Raw genomic sequence first — 20,398 nt, 5'->3', positions numbered from 1 at the left:
TAATGCTTAAAATGTGAAATATTGAAATACATGAAAATATTAAGACGGTAAATAAAAAAAAGGGATCCAAATACATTATACAGCGTCTCTTATTAAGAGCAGCGGCTTAATCATTAAGTCATTGGCTTCGGTATGGAATGAGGTTGCATGTTATATGATTTGGCAATTGCGAATGCTAATTTACTGGTAACATATTTATCTGGTTGTATTGCTATCAATTTGTTAGTGAACGGTTACGCGTTTGTCTTATCGCAACATGTGCCTGGTTCCCACCAAGTGTCATGGTTGCTGAAAATAAGTGTGATTAATATGATAGTGTAAACAACTTCTGAAATAAATACAAGTTCTAAACAATTAAGGTAATTCATTCCGAGATATTCCTATGAAGTATTCGCAGGTCACTCGCTATCTTCTCGATGGTGTTAATGATACGCTATAAAGGAAAGGATTCATCAGACGCACGGCTCTCTAAAGTTTTACAGTGACCGGTGCATTTGTCAACCGTAAGCCTAGCGCAGGAAGCAAAATCCTCCCCTAACGTTAACCGCTGATAATTAGCAAGAATAAGTCCACTTTTGTATTACATGGAGCTAAAGCAAAGTAGGGGAGGTTTAGAAGTAAGGATGATGTGTTAGTGTGTCAATAAATGATATTTCAAATGGAAATTTTTTTTTTCAAACATTTTGTGCTGGATCCCATGTTCATGCACTTAGCCATTTGCTATAGATAGATATTGGATTAATGCATTTAATAAATATTTATCAAATATAATTTTTTTGCTGTAACATAACGTTAACTCTGCTTCCAATTACATTTAAGGCCATGTACCCTCTCCTTTCATTATCCTGTGAATCAACTTGAAATGCCCTGAAGACCAGAGCCCGGTTTGAGAACAAATGGACAAGAAAATGTTAATTGAGCAATTGCTCACTATACAGTATTGACACTCAAAATTATTCTTTTTTTTATATAAATACTTTAGATTTTACTTTAGAATGTTCACACTTCGCTATCCACATTTCTGGAAATTACTGATTTTGTTTATTTTTTTTGGATTATTCATAAATATCTTTGCACCAAATAAATGTAAGTAAGTTGCATATCTTAGGTTTTGTGTTACAGCTACATCTGATCAGATACCGCTGATGGGAACTATATTCTATTCTTTAAATTATGTTGTATGTAAACATGCAGTTTCTGTCTAAGAACCTTGTAAAGACAAACCAAACATGAAGTAGTACTGCAAGTGTTTTTTAATACACGGTAACCCCATGAACAGAAAGAACTTAAAGAACGCACTAAGTTACAACAATGTCAACAACATGCAAGGAAAATCTGCATCCAAAAGGCTAGGAGACTGGAACATATGGAGGTCCTTCCTGCCGAACAGCCACTTTGTTCATGAAGCAAACTATCAACCACATACCTCTTTCTCTTTTTCAAGAAGCTTTGTTTTCATAATGGTTTCCATTTCTTCTTTCTGTTGTTGAAGCTGCAGATAAATGATCAGAGAAAATGTTAGCATGATTGCATTTGTTAAATTATAGATTCATGTCCAAGAACCAATTAAACAAAGTATTTTAGACTCAAAGGCATTTTTATTTTAAATGTTGTGCACATTCATGAAGTTAGACACCCAGTGAGAGAGCCAACCACGGACCTGGTCGCTTGCAAAATGTGGCGGAAGGAAGATTCAATTTGTCCTCAGTGCTATGGATCTGAACACGGATAAAGCGACTGACAGACAGATGTAGTCTTATAGATACCACAAGTATCAGCAGGTCAGTGATCCTTCATAATACTAGGAGATACAACCTAAAGGAACTACGTTTCTGAAAACCAACGATAGGCTTCAGAGTGGTAGCAGCCAACAACGATCAGAGTCCCAATGACCTGGTAAACTTCTGTACCAGATTAAGAACAGGAGGAGCTCATAAAACAAGCTCAAACAGATAAGGAAAATAGGCCTTATCTGGACGAGCCTACCACCAGCACTCAGCTAGCATTGGGCATGGTTTCGTATATGTTTAGTATTACATTTTTGTCTAACATCTTCATGTGTACCAAGTTCTTTTCTCCTTGTAGCTAAGCTCAGTAATGACTCCAGCCACGCAGAGTACATCAGCCTGGAAGACTTCTTGTCGTGCTAGAATTCCAGCATGAGAAAAGTGAAAGAACGTTACCTGCCTGTAGAGTATCATAGAAAGACTCTGCAGGTCATAGCAATAATACAGACACCCCATGCTCATAGTTAAATACAATTATGTATCTCATCATTTGTAAACTATTCCTTTAAATATTAGTATTAGTGTGCAACCTATGTGCAAGTGGTTTAAGTGGGAAATTGTGTTTTTTTCATATTTATACCTGGGATTTCACAACACATGCTGACATTTGGGATCTATGCAAATTTGGTGTATTAAAAGGGGGATCAGAACACACACACATGTATATATATATATATATATATGTATATAGGCATGTGAAAAAGAAAGCACGCCCCTTTGCTTTGCTCCTTGGCACAGACCTGAATGCTCCAGACTAGCACACTACTAAAACTACAGCTGATTAATCAGAGGCGTTTGATGAGCAGCACTTGTCTGCTACTTAATTTCTATGGAAGCAGTAAGGGTGTACTTAGTTTTTCACACATGGCTTCTCCATTTTGGTTTTTTTTTAAATAAATCATGACAAGGTGTAATATGTCATGTGTTGTTAATTTGAGGTTGTAATTTTTAGACCTGGAAAGGAACAGATGATTGATGTTATGTCCTGTTATATAAAACTATAGAATTCAAAGAGGGTGTACTTTCTTTTTCACATGACTGTATGTGTTATATATATATATATATATATACATACATACATATATACACATATAAACATATACGCACACATAGATATATTTTTTACATAATTATATATAGTAACCATAGTGGTGTGTTCCAATTAGTTCCTCGGGAAGCGCAATTTTAGGAAGGCTGCAGTCTGCATATGTCACTATGCTATTTTATTCCATTAAGAAAAGAATAATAAAAAAAAAAAACCTGTGAGATGCTAAAGAATCCATTGCTTGACAAACAGGGGTTAAACCTTCTTAGAATGTCACATTGTAAAATAGCACAACACGCCAAAGTCCCCGTCTTTATTAAACTCAATATGATGCCACTTCGTCATTTATGCCCAGGGCTCGGCCCTCACCAGTCAGTCTCACAGAAAGCTCCTATTGTAACCCTGAAGTATCGTTTTTCATGGATTTCTATGACAGCGAGCGCAACAATACGCAATGCTGAGCTGAACAAAGCAATATAAGTAAAGTGGCCACGACTTGGCACGGAGTTTGACAAGCGGCAGGAAAATGATTCTTTACATATCTAAAGGCGTGTTGATTTTTCGATGGGCAGACTTTTTCCCCCTGAACACTGTCATATTATTTTGCAGCCCATGTCGGGTGTTGAACACAAGCTGGGTTTTATTTTTATATGATAAACAACTCTGCCAGTTTACTTTCACAAAAGCATTTGCACTAATGCAGAGCCCCGGGATCCGGAGCAGGCGGAGAGGAGTCACATGGCAAATAATGAAGCAGTGGGATGGAAAGCTGAAGGGTTATATCAATAGGAAGAGGGGCCGGCTGCTTTCCTATGAATGGAAAATTATGTACAACATTCATACCAACCTAATGCGAGAAAAAAAGAAATTGGTATCTTTTTTAGTGGAAATCTCAACAATAGAATCTGTTAAAATGTATGCATTTGTAAAACCAAGGGCAAGGCGTGATAAAGAACTATGATAACATGGTACATATGTGGCTTTTATTACTTAACGACAGGTAGATGGAATAGACATTTATTATGTTATAAAATATAGAGAAAAAGAGTGGAGGCAGAGGACCAGGTGGTGATCTAGACCTGCGTTGGGATGGGTTAACAGATCGCATTGGGATGGGTTAACAGATCGCATGTCCTGCTGGCTAAAAGGTTTCTCTTACTTGAAGATATATACACTGATCAGCCATGACATTATGACCACTTGCCTAATATTATGTAGGTCCACTTTTTGCCATGAAAACAGCCCTGACCTGTCGAGGCATGGACTCCACTAGACCTCTGAAGGTGTGCAGTGGTATCTGGCACCAAGACTTTAGCAGCAGGTCCTTTAAGTCCTGTAAATTGAGAGGTGCAATTTTCCTGCTTCTAACACATCAACTTTGAGGAACAAATGTTCACTTGCTGCCTAATATATCCCACCCACTGACGGGTGCCATGATAACAAGATTATTAATGGTATTCATTTCAACTGTGGTCATAATGTTATGGCTGATCGGTGTAAGTAGGTTGGACAAGATTTATGTAACAACCAATAAGGATGATGGAACAGAATGGGGGGACCAGGCATGTTATCTTCTCAGCTCGGCCATCTCCTATATGGCCAAAAAAGCAGGTCTTCTAATTTAAAAAGACAGGTAGGTAGGTAGGAAGAGACTGGTTACACAGGCTACATGCAATAACTTTTAAGGAAAAGATGGAAGATGTAAAGAAGATACAATCAGTGACAATTAAAGCAGGGAAATCTTATTTCCAGCTGGCTAACCAGCTCTTCTTATTTGAAGGTAGCTAGAAAAGAGTCACTAATTAGACAGGTTTTATGGTGGACCATCTCTCGTCTATACTGCTCTTTCTCAAATGGCAAGAAAGCTCCAGATCTATAGCAAACAAATGCTTCTCGGGTAATGGACACAAATATCCAGAGGATATATACTGTATATATATTAATAACGAACAGCACGGCTAAGGAATATTGCATAGAATGTGTCAGAAGTTATCCAACTTTTTATTGTATATTGGCAGCTCATATGGAATGCAAAGAATTAACAGAATATTGCTGTATTTTTACTAATCATGCCTTCAACATAGAACCAGTACTACAATAAAATATGGAAAAAACAATCATTAGTAGGAGAGTTTCTAAAAAATCTTAAATCTGTCCCAATAAGTATTTATTATCATGCAATTGAAAACATTCATCTCAATACAATTGGTCAACCGAACCAGAAATCACAATTGCTATTATTATCTTTTATTTTTATAGTTCCAACAATTTATTCAGCGCTTCTTACAATACATATATTCCAAGCCTAAGAAAAAAGCATTTTGATGCTATATTTATTTATTTATTTAAAGAAACATCTCTCACCATTATCACCATAGCGGATTTCTCCTTCTCAAATTCAATCTTTAAACTGTTACTTTCAGACAGGAGCTGAAACACACAGAAAATATAATATGTATTCTTAAAGAAGAAATAACAAATGGATACAGACATTCATGGGTAGGACTGGACCGGCCTGAAAATGTGGCCATGAAGTTGCCTGGTGGACAACATCCTGGACTATGACATCCAGCCAACTTAACTGTATTCAGCAGCCACATGCTATCGAATTACATCGGCTGTCCAACCACTCTTACAGTGAGTCAAAAGTATCGAAAACTGCAATTACCCCCTGGCTGCCCACCAGAATAAGACCCAATGAAGCTGTCAAGAGCAATATAAGTATCGACCGTGGAGCAGCTGAAACAATTTCTGGGGGCAAATGTCCAAAAAGAAAATAAATTATTCTATTTTATTTTAAAAACAACCAGTCATAAACTGGCTTATCTGTAATTTGAGATTATAGAATTCAGACTACTGGGGCCTTTGAAAAGTAAAATGGCTCATTCTATCAAGTTTAGATTGTCCACTAAATATTGCTGGACACATCAAGTTGCTGGTTAAGCGGCAATGCTCCCAAAAATGTGTCTACTTACCCATGTCATAGCACCACAGAATCTATGTAAACGCCCAAACTGAAATGATCAATAATTCACAACAGCAGAATTACAGGAAAATGCGTCCATCGAGAGAGAAGAAATGTAAAATGTATTTAAATTTGTTGTCCCCTACAGGACTCTTATGTTCCATCTGTAAGACTACATTTCAGTCCCTATTTTTCTTTTAATTCCACCTGTTAATGCTAATTAGATTGTTTCAGTTTCTCCGAGTATGTAGTTATATATATATATATATATATATATATATATATATATATTATATATTATACAGCCTTTTTCAGTCTTCTACAGACTTAGCTCAGTTTTAGCAGCAATAGCGTAGATTTATTAATTTGCATATATATGCATGTTAAAAAAGAATCTGCTACTTTAATAACAATAATATTTCTAGTCCTAAAGCCTTTTGTTGGATAGATTACAAATCATAAATGGAACGAACAAATCCTGCATCAAGTTAATTTTTGTACTATTTGTGCTATTTTAAGGAATCTGCAGCAAACTCCTCTTTTGGCTCATTATTACTCATAGTAAGTTTGCTATTTGAGTCCAATCTTGAATGCTATAGGCTATGCTCAGGTGTCAGAAAATGTACAATATTCTTTCAAACCGACGTGAACATTGGGATTTCTTGCACAATAGCGCTAACTTTACTTGCAGTGACGGTTTCAATGGGCTCCCAAAAATCACACCTCACTTTGATAGGCTGCTTGTCATCTTTTCATCTCTTTCAAACAAGCCATCAATCTGAACATACAAAACCGTTTTGTTCCCACTTCGCTCTGGCAAGTTTTGTTGCAATTTGAGATAATGCTACAGACTGGCCATTAACATACTTAAAAAAGCCATCACTTGATGTCAAAAGTCACACCTTCTCAATGGTCTTTTGGTCCTTTTCCATTTTCTGTTTGATGGCACCCACATCCAGTTCTGGAACAAAGGAGAAGAAAAGCAAAGCGTAAAATCCTGTCCCCGTGACGATTCATTCATGTCGTCCACTGCAGGTCAGTATGCAAGCCCTATCCATTGCACAGTGCCCAAAAGCCCAGGCGTTAATGTGACCCTCACAACTGTCCTTGACATTCGAGGACCTCTTCCTGCTGTTTGGCAGGCTGGTCAGAGAGAAACGAAGAAGTAAGTTCATGAGTCAAGTGTGGCCTTGAGTGACCACTGCTTTTGATCAATACTATTACTGGACATCATCGCTGTTAGTCACAGCAAATACAAAGCACTTTAGCAGGTGGTTCTTGAAAGCTGCAAGGGTATGGCGTGAAAAGATAAGAACCACCATTGAATGAGATGACAAACATGCATGCTGAATATGGTCTATGTCATGTGTAATGAACTCATTTTAAAATACAAGCACAACCACAACGTCGATTAAAAGCTTCTGTTAAACCTATCATGAAAGGAGACATACTCAGCCTGTTCTCAAAGTAGAGGCCGAAAAGACTGGAAGAAAAAAAGTCAACAAATATATGGAAATCCATTATTCTGCTCATTTCTTATTGGATTGAAGCACAGAGATAAAAACTGAACGGTTTGATAAAACTGAACAGACATTGAGAAGACTGGAAAGCTGATCACAGTTATGCCATTCTTGCAAGACTGCAAAATTTGTAAACGGGAAATTTAAAGGTTCTTTTGCAATACTCATAGAAATATAAAAATACTTTTATATTTTTAATACATTTATATGTACACAACCGGCCAAAGGTTTGGGGACACTTCCTTATTTTTAATTAAAAAAAAAAATACTTTGTGCATTAAAATAACATCAATTGTCTATTGACTATCGTAGCTGGAAATGTCTGATTTTTTATGAAATATCTTCATAGGTGTACTCCTGTGTTCCAATGGCACGTTGTGTTCGCTAATCCAAGTTTAAAAAGCTAATTGATCTTTGGAAAAACCTTTTTGCTATTATGTTAGAACGTCCTGGCTTTCCATGAAAACAGCTAAGCGGCCCCAAACCTTTGAAAGGTCGTATATATATGTATATTATGGAAATTGCTTTTTCTGGATTTATAATGAGAAATTTTCAAAGAGATTGAATATACTTTTTTTTTAACCAAATGGTTGATCATACATTCGAATCAAGTGATAAATAGAAATCCATGCACGGCTGTTGCCTAAAACAGATTGATTTCAGCAAAAAGTCGCAAGCACAGAATTTACCTAAAGCTCGAATATGCTTCTCTTTCTCCATTAGAACATTTTCCAGCTGCTGGATTTTATCCTGCAGGGTGTCAATCTCTTCTTTCATTTCTCGATTCTCTTCTACCAGCCTCTCTTTTTCTGGGTCATCTTCTGATTCGAAAACAATCTGAAATATTAGGGAGCCTTTTATTTGAAGAAAGAAGACAAAAGCTTGGAGCATGCTGCTGAGCCAAAACAATTATGAAGCATGGCCGCCATATAATTTCCTGCATTCTGCTGCATATTTAAAATATGAATAGAGGAAAGGGAAGAGACTAAAAAGAGGCTCTTGCTGGAAGAAAGACAGCACTACATTACATACAAAGACTATAACACATGGGGATATTTTTATTGACGGGAATAATGCAGATCATACTGTTTGCGTGCCCTCATCATTCAGGTCAATTTATTATGGAAGCTGTGTCCAGGAAGGCAGCTGGGTCCAATCCACCCACACGTCCTTCTGTGTGTTTAGGCAAGCGTCGTCCGTAACTAGGCAAAAGTAAGGAGTTTGTGGACGGCCAGCACTAGGGGGTTGTAAAGTGCACTGCTAAGGAGGGGGCTTGTTGCCTTTGTGCCATTTCTCTGTGACAGTGCTGCCAGTGTCACAAGGAGCACATCACACGTCAAAGCGGTGAAGTTTTCAGCCTGGAAGCCGCATGGAGTCCATCAGGCCCTCTGATATCAACGCAGTTGGTTCTCCACTTGGTGCTGCAGCCACCCGGAGGCAATTCATATTCTGAACATTAACGTGGCTTTGCATGCTTGTCACACATAGACTGTGCAGGCGTCTAATGCTATTGAGGGCTTCACTTTAAATCTTTATGCAAACAGTGATTACCTTGTAAGACGGTTTAGGGATAACGCCCAACAAAAGACTTTAAACTTATAATTTTGGTAAAGCAAGCTCATTTACATTTTTATTATGCGTGCCTTTGTTTAAGCATTGCCCCTTCCGTGATGAAAAAGTCTTTTTCTGATGCTGTTGAGGCTTATTGTAAACGATACCCCTATTCACTTGTCTATTTCAAACCCTTCAAGTAGATTTTGAGATACTATGCTCGGCTGTCTAGACTAATACAACTCACTCATATGTATATAATTATTGGTTCACAAGTAGACTGCGATAAATGGATGGATATCTCTATTGAAGTAAATACAATCTTAACAGATAAAAATCTTACAGAAAATATTAAAATAATAAAATATGTTAAATTAAAATATTTTAAAATATTTTAATCAAACTGGGGAAAGATATATATTTTGCTAATTCAAAAAAGGCTAATAAACTGGGGTGCTATAACGTTTTAAAATTGTATATACACAATACATTCCAAAAATGTATACATTTAGTTTCATATATTATCTCTAACAGGCATTTAATAATGGTTACTGTACAAAGCACAACAAATATAGCGCTATATGCCTAGATACCCAACATCAGATAAGAAAAAGAAAAAAACAACTATAACAGAAAATTAAATAAAGGGAGAAAAACATGACAAAGATTAACCAAGCCGTAGGAGGATCATGTTAAAAAGTAACATACATTTGCAGGTTTTATATTTGTCCTATTCTGAGGTTCAAGGTCTGTGGAATACAGTAAGAAGATAAAGAAAAAACAAAGTAAAAAAAAATGTAAACAAGGAAGTACCTGAGGAACAGTATTTAAAAGGGACGGTTTTATTAACCCCTCCTGCCGAATTCATCCCCTCTCAATCACTCAATTAATATTAAAATTAATGAAAGCTATTTTAGATTCATAATTAGATGTTTTGGTAACTTTTAGGTAATACGTGCTGAAATGTTAATTGGTGAAAATATATTTTAGAGATATGTGAATGAATGATGTAAGTGTTGCATCACATTGTGCAGATCATCCATGTCTTAAGCCAATGGCAAACATAACCTGCATAGAAGGGTTTAGCCTCTTAAGGCAATATGGTAGCCAACATTCACCTGCTGCTTCGTCATGGAAAGGGTGTAAGAAAAAGATATATAAACTAGGTTATTATTAAAAAGAAACCAATAGAAATCGCTTATAGAAGATGAGAATAATTTAGCCCATCTAGTCTGCCCATTATTTTTGCTGTTTTATGTTAAATTCAGAATAGCTTCACGCCTATCCCAAATTTAAATTCTCTCATTGTATTAACCTCTACAATTTCTGCCTGTTGGCTGCTCTACTTATCCGTCATCCCATCAGTAAAGTAAAACTTTGTTACATTACATCTAAGGCTCTGAACCTCTAGTTTTGGATTGCGATCTCTTTTGAAAAGAATATCCCTCCTGTACTGTGAAATGTTTCCATCATATTCCCTCTCTCGCCTCTCCTCCAAGCTTTACATCTTGGGACACCTTAGTCTTTCCTGATCATTTTTATTCTGCAAACCATTTACCGTTTTATCAGCCCTTTGCTGAACGCTCTCTAGTATGTCTTTATCCTTCTGGTCTGACCAGAAATCTGTAACGTGGCAGAAGCCCCTCTCTCTCTTTCTTCTACGAATAACTCAGCACCCTGCTTGCGTTTTCTAGCACTTCGTTGCATTGCCTGCTTACCTTAGAGCTCAGAAATAGTGACTCCCAAGTCTCTCTCCACCACAATGCTATATTGGGGTTACTCTGCAGCTCTAATCCTCTAGACTGTAAGCTCCTTTGAGCAGGGCCCTCCTCACCTGTTGTCTCTGTAAGTCAATTTGTTATGTTACATGCTGCTTGTTATGTCCTGTCTACCCATTGTACAGCGCTACAGAATTTGATGGCGCTATATAAAACAATAAATAATTATCACTCTTATTTACTGGGTGCCCTGGATATCGGGCACTAGATCTCTATTTAGGGTGATATCAGCTGCTAGATGAGGGGGCTGGGGCATCCACCATACACAAAAGACAAAAACGTAAAAACATTGTAGCTGTACATATACTAAGCACATATGTGTTCATTTCCCTCTCTGTGCTCTGGGATATACATACACTTGTTTCGCAAAGAAGCCAGATGAGGTAGACTTTTAAAGATTTTTTAGTTCATGTTTTACCATGCTTATTTAAGTTATATATATATATATATATATATATATCTTAAGATAGAAATATTATTTGTCTTTGAGCATCAAATATAGTGCTGTGTACAATTATACAGTTTAGGATTGACAAAAAGGTGGTTTTATCTCATTTTTCTCCAATAAACGTCCTTTATCTGCAGACCTGGAGGCTGCCATTGTCGCCAGTCATTTTATATTTTGGTTGAGTTTCCTTCCCTAAACACCATAATGCGATGATTCTTTACAGCAATGCTAATGTGCTTTTACAATGAAATCCACTCCTCTATAGACTTTCACTAGTCAGAGTGTCCTGCTGGGTGATTAAGACTGAGTCATGCTATTGTTTACCACAGGCAGTACAATAAGTTGAACTAGAACACATAAAATGGCTAATATGAAGTTGTCTGAAAGCATTATGCGAAAACTGGGACTGTTTTCTCTAGTACTAGTAATAAAAAAAATGGTGAGAGTTTCCCATTAAAGGGTTTGGAGTTTTAAAGTTTGTTTAAGCATCGAAACGCTGTCAAACAAAGCTGATACATAAAAACTCTAAGATTGGTACCAGACAATGCTATATTTCAGAGTAACTGATATAATTGGTGATGTCGGTAACAGGTTCTTGACAAATTTAAGCAACAACCAAAAAACCCAAAATATGAACTTGTCGCGCAGTCCAAAATGTGTAGATAATTAAATGTACCCAAAATGAAGAGCCACATCTGTTCTGTGCAGGTACGCTTTCACTTCTTCTACAGGTATGATTTCTTCTTCACCTTGTGTGACTGACTACAACTCCCATCCGGAGAAAAATGCTGGAAGGGTTAGCTTAACAAGATCTAGAAAGCCGCAGATTATCCTAATGCACCAAGACATCGTGGCGCTTGGTTTACAGATCTACACAAACATGTGTTGTGCAATCATTAAAAATCTACTCTGTAGCTCATTCTTAGTTCTTTAAGGGTTACAATGATTATTCGGTATAATGTACATTTATCAAGCAGAAAAAGAAGAACACCAGGAAACTTATTTTTTTTTGTATGTCCCTTCTAACAGGGGTATATATGATATGTATGTAATATAATTATTCTTTATTGGTTTATATAGCACCATCATATTCTGCAGTGCTGTACAATGGATAAATACTAGTGCAAATAACCCAAGCGTTAATCTAGGGAATGCTCAACCTCTGAAACTTGAAGCTCAAAACCCTGAACAAAAAATAACACCGTCACACATGATACCTTCCGATCTTTCCACGGCACAAATGTACATGCAACGCACATATATTTTAATGCAAAAACACGCAAAACCTTATGCCTTATGCCTTTTTGAAGGAAATTGTATTTTTGTTCTTAAAGCTTGTAGATCTCTGTACAAATACCTAGCACAAAATAAAAGCTAGCATAAAATAAAATCAAAAATTTTTTTTTAATGTGTATAGTTATTATATAAAAGGTAAGTCCAAAAGATGAAACTTTACCAAAATAACAAAGAAAAAGATAAACATGCTGAAAATGCAAGTAAGCTCTTTATAAAATGGACCTTGCTAATTAATAAAATCACATTAATTTACTTAATGTAATGGAAGCTCGCTTGCGCAGGGCCCTCTTTGGCTTCTGTTTCTGTAAATCCAAATTGTTATGCTATGCACTACTTGTTTAGCCATTGTACAGCGCTATGGAATATGACTGCGCTATATAAAGCAATAAATAATACTAGCGATTCACTGGGATCTAAACTTTAGCTCTTGCGCCACCTTCTGTGACAGGGCGGAATTACAGCTCATTAACTATTCAGCCTCCTGTCTCAGGGAAGATGCTTATTAGCAAATTGAACAAAGGGATCGTCCTCTGCAGCTACAATCATCTGTTACAAGTTTTTTTTTTTTATGGTATTCTCTGCGCCATCTGTCCAGAGTATTGTAAGATTGTAACGATTTCTGATTAAGGCCACTTCTAGTTACATTAGTAGCAACTTATATTATTACAAAATATGTATTTTTTATAAAATAAGTATTTTCTCAAAAAAAAAAAAAGAGACATTTTAATTATTTAGACATTGCTCCTGATACACAGATTTTTGATATTTAAGATATTGGGACTAAGAATGATTTTATTTATTATAATATACTTAACAATTAAATAACCTCATAGAGAAAAGTGTATTACGTCACAGGTTGGGATTTGAATACTTACAAAAAGATTAGGTTTAATACAGGACATGGGAGTCTTTATAAGCTGAAGCAGAAAATCAATTAAAATGGATAAATTATTTCATACATACAGAAAATTCAATATCTTCCCTCTCGCCACCTATCATTGTGTCTTATCAAGTGAGTCTGTGGATAATGCAGATTTTTGTTTGTTAACCAGTATAACTTCTAAATCTAGAGGCTGCCAATCTAGCTTCTGCCTGATCTTTAATATCTCAGTTCTCCATTCTAGAGACCCCAGAACCAATATTCTTCCAATAAAGTGCTTGTTAAGATGTGCAGTAAATATAAATAAATATTTATTAGCCTCCAGATCGTAATGGTTTGAATATATGTATTGTGAGAAGTGCTGTGTAAATTGTTGGTGCTATATAAATAGAAGATAATAATTCATAATAATTACTATTATTAAGTAGATGTATTAAGCATTTACACCAGGAACCATGTCAGGTCATTTTTGTAGGGGCTGGTTTGCGCTGCGTAAAGGAGCATTCTGCACCCCCCCACCCCCCAACTTTATATCTGAAAGTTACCATATTCTAAATTGCTTTTATTTTTATTGCTTTAAGAGTCGGCTTGGAAATGCCAGGGGATTAATTAAAGAAGCGGGGGTTTCACCCAAAGGTTTTAATTTATATTATAGGATAGACAATGTAGATAGAGATAGCCATGTTAGTCGAGTAGTGCAATTAAAAAAAAATAAAATATGTCCAATAAAAAGATATTATTTTATATTGAAATACTTGTTTCTTTTTTAAAATGAGACAATAAAGACATCTCCCAGTAATACGTTTATAACGAGGACAGTGCTAGTTTTAGACTTTTAAGTAAAGAACTGACACAAAACAAAATATGAAAGGCATTTTGTTCATCCCAGATAAAAAAAAGCTATTTAATAGCTTTTTAACTAAAACATCGAAAACCTAATATAGAAATTGCCTACTTAAAAATGTAGATTTGTTGGTATTCCACAGGAGGGAGCAATTGTACAGGACAAGCGACAGAGCAAGCACTGGAGGTGCGACTCCCTCTCTGGTGATTTTTCACTTATTTAAATAATTAATATTACTGAAAAATAGCTTAAATATTGCGAGCCTGCAATATTAAGCGCTGTGTAAATTGTTGGCGCTATAAAAATAAAAGATAATAATAATAACAATAATAAATATAAGACAAGATCAAGGACTGAAAAGGGTTTAAGCCATAACAACAGAAAGAAAAAGTAGAGCAGATGGGTCAGATGGTTCTTATATATCAAATTAAATGCCTTTATATACAAATATGTTTGTGCAGATACCAAATTTAAAGAGTTTGCATTTAGACATCAAAATATATAAAATAGTACTGCACTTTATGCGGCAAAGAAAGTTAAGTAAAGACTTCTGCCTAGAACAGCCTGTTTTGGGGTTCGTACCTTGGTTGTGCGTATAGAGTGATTCTGGTGCAAAGTTCTACAAGTGGTCACCACAGCAACTAATGGAACGGTCCAATAAGAAGGAGCATACCATCTGTTGCTATGGTGACAATACTTTTAGAACTTAGCATCAGCATCGCTTTTTATGTATAACCCCCATTATGTGTACAAGATAATATGCAATTGTTATTATGACTTATTGTTTTATATAGCGCCACCACATTCTGTAGAGCTGTACAATGGTCATTCAAAATTCTATAAAACTAAATTTCCAGAGGGAGATACAGCATTTTCTAGTCGATCCACTACTTATTGATTGCACTTATCTAACACCGTATTTTTTTTGAGGAGTCTATTTATAAGGAAGCAGCATTGTGCATAACAAAAAGATCTCACATTGTTTGGCTAGTTTTAAAAGAAGCCAATTTAAGGCCACTGACAGCCAGCTTGCACCTCTGGAGCATTTCTCTGGCAATGACACAATATAGCCCCCCCCCGAACAATGAATGACTAATTGTATTAAAATTGTATAATCCAAGCTTTTTTGGAAAATAAATGATCTCTTGAAGAATCTTGACAGTGGTGTATAAAATATCCATTCAATCCACTCAGAATATCATAGACGAGCACAATCTTCAGAACTGCCTCTTCCACGCCATCAGCTTAGGGGAGAAGTGATGGCAAGTGTGAACTGGTCAATGGAGTCTATTCACTAATGGATGGTTTGTAAGGGGAGTTTGTAGGAAAGTGACAGGCTTTTCCAGCAAAAGGGTTTGCTTTAAGTACGCATTATACAGGGCCAGCCAAGTGCTTCCTGCAGCAGAAGCTTACATTTCTAATGTTGGAAGGTTGGCCCTTCAAAACAACACCAAGGAGTGATTAAGGCTTGAGACTTTAAATCAGCATGAACAGGTAGATGAGATTGGCCAACTAGTTATTATCTGCCATCGTATTCTATGTTCCCATTTGTACGTAAATCACAGAGTTAAAATACTTCTGCAAACTCTCCAGTCAACACTTTCTTTAAAGAATAGACCCGCATGCGTGCAAATTTACTGCACTCATATCTCATAGTCATAGCGTGACTGCGGTAGAGCTTTGCTTGCCATGAAATCATTTTTGTAGCCCCTATTCCAGTCTTCCAATTTAAATGGATACAAGCTGTCACCGCGTTTATTATAAAAATGTCTATCACAAACAAAACAGCAGATCTATGTAATAGTTTACCAAAAAAACAGCGATATGCAAATGTAGATCGTTCGTCTCATCCAACACAATTAGGGAGGTCATTTCTTTTAACGGGAGAGCGAGACAGTCTTACTCAGCAGTGAGAATCATACAGAGACAGTCAGAAAGATAATCAGATTCCCGCAGGCATCAGAGACTTCTTTCTGTTACCTGCATTTAGTGCCACATCATGCTGCCGACGCTAAAAGAGACCCACGGGTATATCCTGTCTGTCAAGCCCCATAAAACAAAAACTGACTTTACAAACAGACGTGCTGCTTTCACTACCATGATTTGCTTAGTTTCCAGTTTATAAAGTACTCTGTAGGTACTGAATAATAACTCTGTATGACACACACAGTACAATTCACTCATGCACAGGATTATTTGAGAATATATCTTTCTCTTTAGTTTCTCATAGTTTTTAAGATTAAAAACATATATTCTATAAATGCGTATTCAGCTGGAGGCGTAATACTACGCTCTTACACTTTGAGATCCAAGTCCATCAAGTTCAACCCTTCTACCTAACCTTCCCACTCTTGACCCAAAAGAAGGCAAAAAAGCCCTAATTAAGCTTCTTCGAATTCTGCCATCAGGGGGAAAAATTCCTTCTTGACTCCAAAAGACAATCGGATTTCTCCTTGGATCAAGAGGGTCTAAAATATGAATTATTTTTATAGCCCTAGATGTGCGGCCGCGTGTTTCCATCTGGTGACTGCACACTCACTACCCTCTTACACTTTTGTGCATGTGGCTGCGTGTATCCATCTGGCAAATGCATACAATATTCTTACACATTTATGGGGTGCGACTGTCTGTATCCAGTTAGCACTCTAAAGGAACGTATCTGCATATGAGAAGTGATAAAGGAAGATGGAAGACACCACTGGCATTTCTCCGGTTTGCTGGTTGGCCAATCCAGGCCACAACATATAAAGGATTCAGGACTATAACACGCATCTAACACGATTACATAGCAGGAAAAACACCTCTTGTTTTATATTGATGTAAAATATTGTCAATTAACATTCCGCAAATGATTACCAGCCTCTAAACTACAGGCGGACAAGTATATAACTCTACATTTGCACGCCAGTAATATCCAGTGCCCAGTTTTTAAGTGACTAAATGTGTGTTTCAACCAAAATAAGTCAAACATTTCTAGGTCGAGCAGATTAAAGGCACAGTCTATTGTCCCAGCCCGGTTTACCAACAAGGAATGCATATTAAAGGACTTTGTAAGGAATCTGCATACATTGCTCTGCACTTGGGGTCACTGGTTATTACTATGATTATTATTATTATCGTTTATTTATATAGCACTTCTTCTGATATATATATTCAAGGGCTATGACAGGACTAGAATTGACAGACTAAGACAAACCGACATTAGGTGGACGGAGCCCTGCTCGCAAGCTTACAATCTTGAGGTTATAGTGTTTTTACTGATACATCATAGATACTGGACAAGCTCACGCATAATTAACACAATGTTTTCCTTCTATAACACATTTACAGAGGAGGCGCTATTTTTTTTTTTTGTACCAAAGAACACTCTGTTATTGGATCCCACAAGTTCATCCCAATCTTTTGCTCTTTTCCTTGCAAGAACCTGCTCTTTCTGAATAAAGAGTTAATAAAGTTGCCACACAACACACCTTTTAGGGGTTTGCGTTACAGTATAACCTGAAAAAAGGTTACTTTACAGTTTAAGCACCGAGGGTTGTATTAACTAATCTGGCAGATCGTTTCAGAAATCCCTGATATCACTATGCATTATGAAGGGTCAACTCCAGCAAGCTTTTTCTACAGAGAAGGTTAAGCTGGCTCTGTATAATGCATACGGAATGTGGAGAGATCTCTTGAATTTTATCTCGCCAGGTGGGCTGGCCTGGAAGGCAGGGGGCCTGAATTCTACAAAAAGGGAGGCAGGAATGCGGGGAGAGCCTGTAGTGGTATGTTAAGTGACCTTGTGTTAAAACTTAGGCTGTTCGTACACTCTATAGAGAAGGGTCCGAACAAGGTAAGGAAGTAAAGCTGTAAGGGAGGGAGCAAGAGAGAGAGGTAGGGACCGTGCGAGTATTTATGTGTGTATGTACGGTATGTTACAGTGAGTGTTTCAGCATGAGTGTGCACCTTTGTGTGTTAGCTTTAGAGTATGTGTGTGTTAGTGTAAGTATGGGTGTTAGTGTGAGTATGGGCTTCTGTATGTGTGTGGGTGTTAGCATGAATATGTATGTGTATGTGTGTGTTAGAGGGAGTGTGTGTTTGCAGGAGAGAGTGTTAGAGTGGATATAAGTGTGAGAGTGACAATGCGAACGTGTGGTAGCATAAGTATATGTGTGTATATGTGTGTGTGTGTGTGTTAGAGTCAATGTGAAAGTTTGTTTAAGTGTGAGAGTGGCTGTGTAAATGTGTGCCAGGAAGTATGTTAGTTACAGGGGGCAGGGGCCAATGGGCCACTTGCCTTTATCTTTCCCCTGGGCCAGAAGGTACAGCTTAGCCATTTTTAGTGAATTCATCCCTGAATCATGCTACAGATAGAAGAATAAACTTTCACCTGAAATGAGAAAGTTAGGCAACAGGATCAGACAATAAATGAAAACTGCTGTTGGTGGAAAAGCTGCTGGCAGAGAAGCTGGAAATGTACAAACACTGACTATAACACTGACAATAATAAGATCTGAAATACCTGTGTTGGGTGTTCATGTTCTTCAAGTTCCAATATCTGTGCTTTTAATGAATTGATTAAAATATCCTGTTCAGACACTTTCTGCTTTAGTGCTTTTGTATCTGTCTTGTGGTCCTCTACATCACCACGCTGTGAACGAATTACCATAAATGAAATATATAATAAAAACCTTGCAAGTAAGTGCAACATATGCCTTACGATGAATACGATAATCTAATCACATTACACATTAATAAGCAGTCAACTATCCATTAGCAAGATTTAAATATATTTGGATACATTTTAGCTATCAATGTTCATAAAAAAACAGTGGCAGCATTACTGGCTTTACGGTATTATTAAAAATAATAATAAAATAATTAAATTATAAATTATTTAAGGAATAGAGGGACCATACATCACAATTGGATCATGTCACACACATGACTTCTATCAAGCAGTAATTAGTAAATTGGGCAGCATTCTCTGCAATCAGAAGCCTTGGATTTAATGGCTACTCCAGTGTGCCATAAAGTCATAACAATAAAGAATGCATATTAAGATGCTTTGTAAGCACTTTGTTGTTTTTTTTTGTGTGTAAGTGTGTGTAAGCACTTTGATATGCATTTTTAACCTGCAGCGCATCGACCTTACCATGGTCATGTTGTCCCAACGCTTTTGGCTGCAGCCAATCATGTGCAAAAAAAATGCTCCCATTGAAAACAATGGAAGAGCTTTCTGTCCATGTCCTGGGGTTTTGTGCAAAAGCACAGACCACCATATGTTTTACAGCCCCCTGGGCCAGTTAGGGGAAATCTAAGGACTTCCCCAACAGGCCTATGATCCTGGGCAGCTACCAGGGACAGTAAGACAGTGCCTGAAAATCAGGACTGTCCCACAAAATCCTGGACTTTTGGGAGGTATGCAACAGGACATATTATTTATTTGCTTGTGGATTGTAAATACACATACCAAAAAAAAAAGATAATTACATCTTACATGTTGGCTGTATTTCGCCATTAAAGATGACTGGGTACAGAATCAGGGCACATATTTTTACTCCTGACACAGCATTGAGCTGCGAACGTAATGCCGTAAAGATTAACGTCAGCGCAAACATTTTAAATATCTGTAAATTTTCCTGAACCGCCAGGTGAAGCATACCTCATATTTTGCTCTTATTACAGCAAGAGCATCAATCAGCTGTGTCTGGAAGCTTCTTCTAAGAGTGGATACTTTCTGCAAAAAATAATGAAAATTCAATAATACTGGAGTAAAAATCATTGATGTGAGGAATAACAGATATTGAAATATGGTATAATGCCTATTAATTACTCAATTGTCAGTTTATCTAACTGGAGCTTGTCAAACACGAAGAAAGACAGAGGATCCTATTATGCCATATTATATTTTTCATTATACTGCAGTATACCGAGTATAGTTATATTATACATGGTTTTCTTTGTAAACACTGTTCCTGCTCCCAAATTCTGCTCGGTACTGGTAATTGAGGGTCACAAATAGACCACAACTTTACTTGTTTTATCAGACACTAATGGGAGAATAAAAGTAGTCATTGAGCCATTACCTTTTTGTGAACAGCTTCAAGGTCTCTCACGGCATTGTTTATCCTGCCATAAAGTTCTGAAGCTTGTGCCTGAATCTTCTGCTCGTACTCTGCTTGCAGGATATTTTTATGAAGAATGACATCTTTCTTCAGAACATCATAAGACTGAATAAAAAGCAGAAGTTATACAGAGGATCTCACCGCTGGGGTAGTTAAAAGAAGCTTCATTATTTG

At 36.9% G+C, this 20,398-nt stretch overlaps 1 protein-coding gene across 1 annotated transcript in view; it reads right to left on the bottom strand.

Moving 5' to 3' along the window:
* The window catches only part of C5H10orf67 (chromosome 5 C10orf67 homolog), a 44,365-nt gene that overhangs the window by 21,391 nt on the left and 2,576 nt on the right, over positions 1-20,398 (bottom strand). The window contains exons 3-9 of the mRNA XM_053467141.1: positions 20,186-20,329; positions 19,762-19,836; positions 18,619-18,747; positions 8,007-8,154; positions 6,700-6,758; positions 5,197-5,262; positions 1,427-1,492 (exon numbers count right to left, since the gene is read on the bottom strand). Of these exons, the coding sequence (XP_053323116.1) occupies positions 1,427-1,492; positions 5,197-5,262; positions 6,700-6,758; positions 8,007-8,154; positions 18,619-18,747; positions 19,762-19,836; positions 20,186-20,329 (687 nt within the window). The remainder of the gene's footprint in view (positions 1-1,426; positions 1,493-5,196; positions 5,263-6,699; positions 6,759-8,006; positions 8,155-18,618; positions 18,748-19,761; positions 19,837-20,185; positions 20,330-20,398) is intronic.

Source organism: Spea bombifrons, chromosome 5 (assembly GCF_027358695.1).
Source record: "Spea bombifrons isolate aSpeBom1 chromosome 5, aSpeBom1.2.pri, whole genome shotgun sequence".
Taxonomy (NCBI): domain Eukaryota; kingdom Metazoa; phylum Chordata; class Amphibia; order Anura; family Pelobatidae; genus Spea; species Spea bombifrons.
Note: the sequence above shows the minus strand (reverse complement) of the source record. Positions and strands in the feature narration are given on the sequence as shown.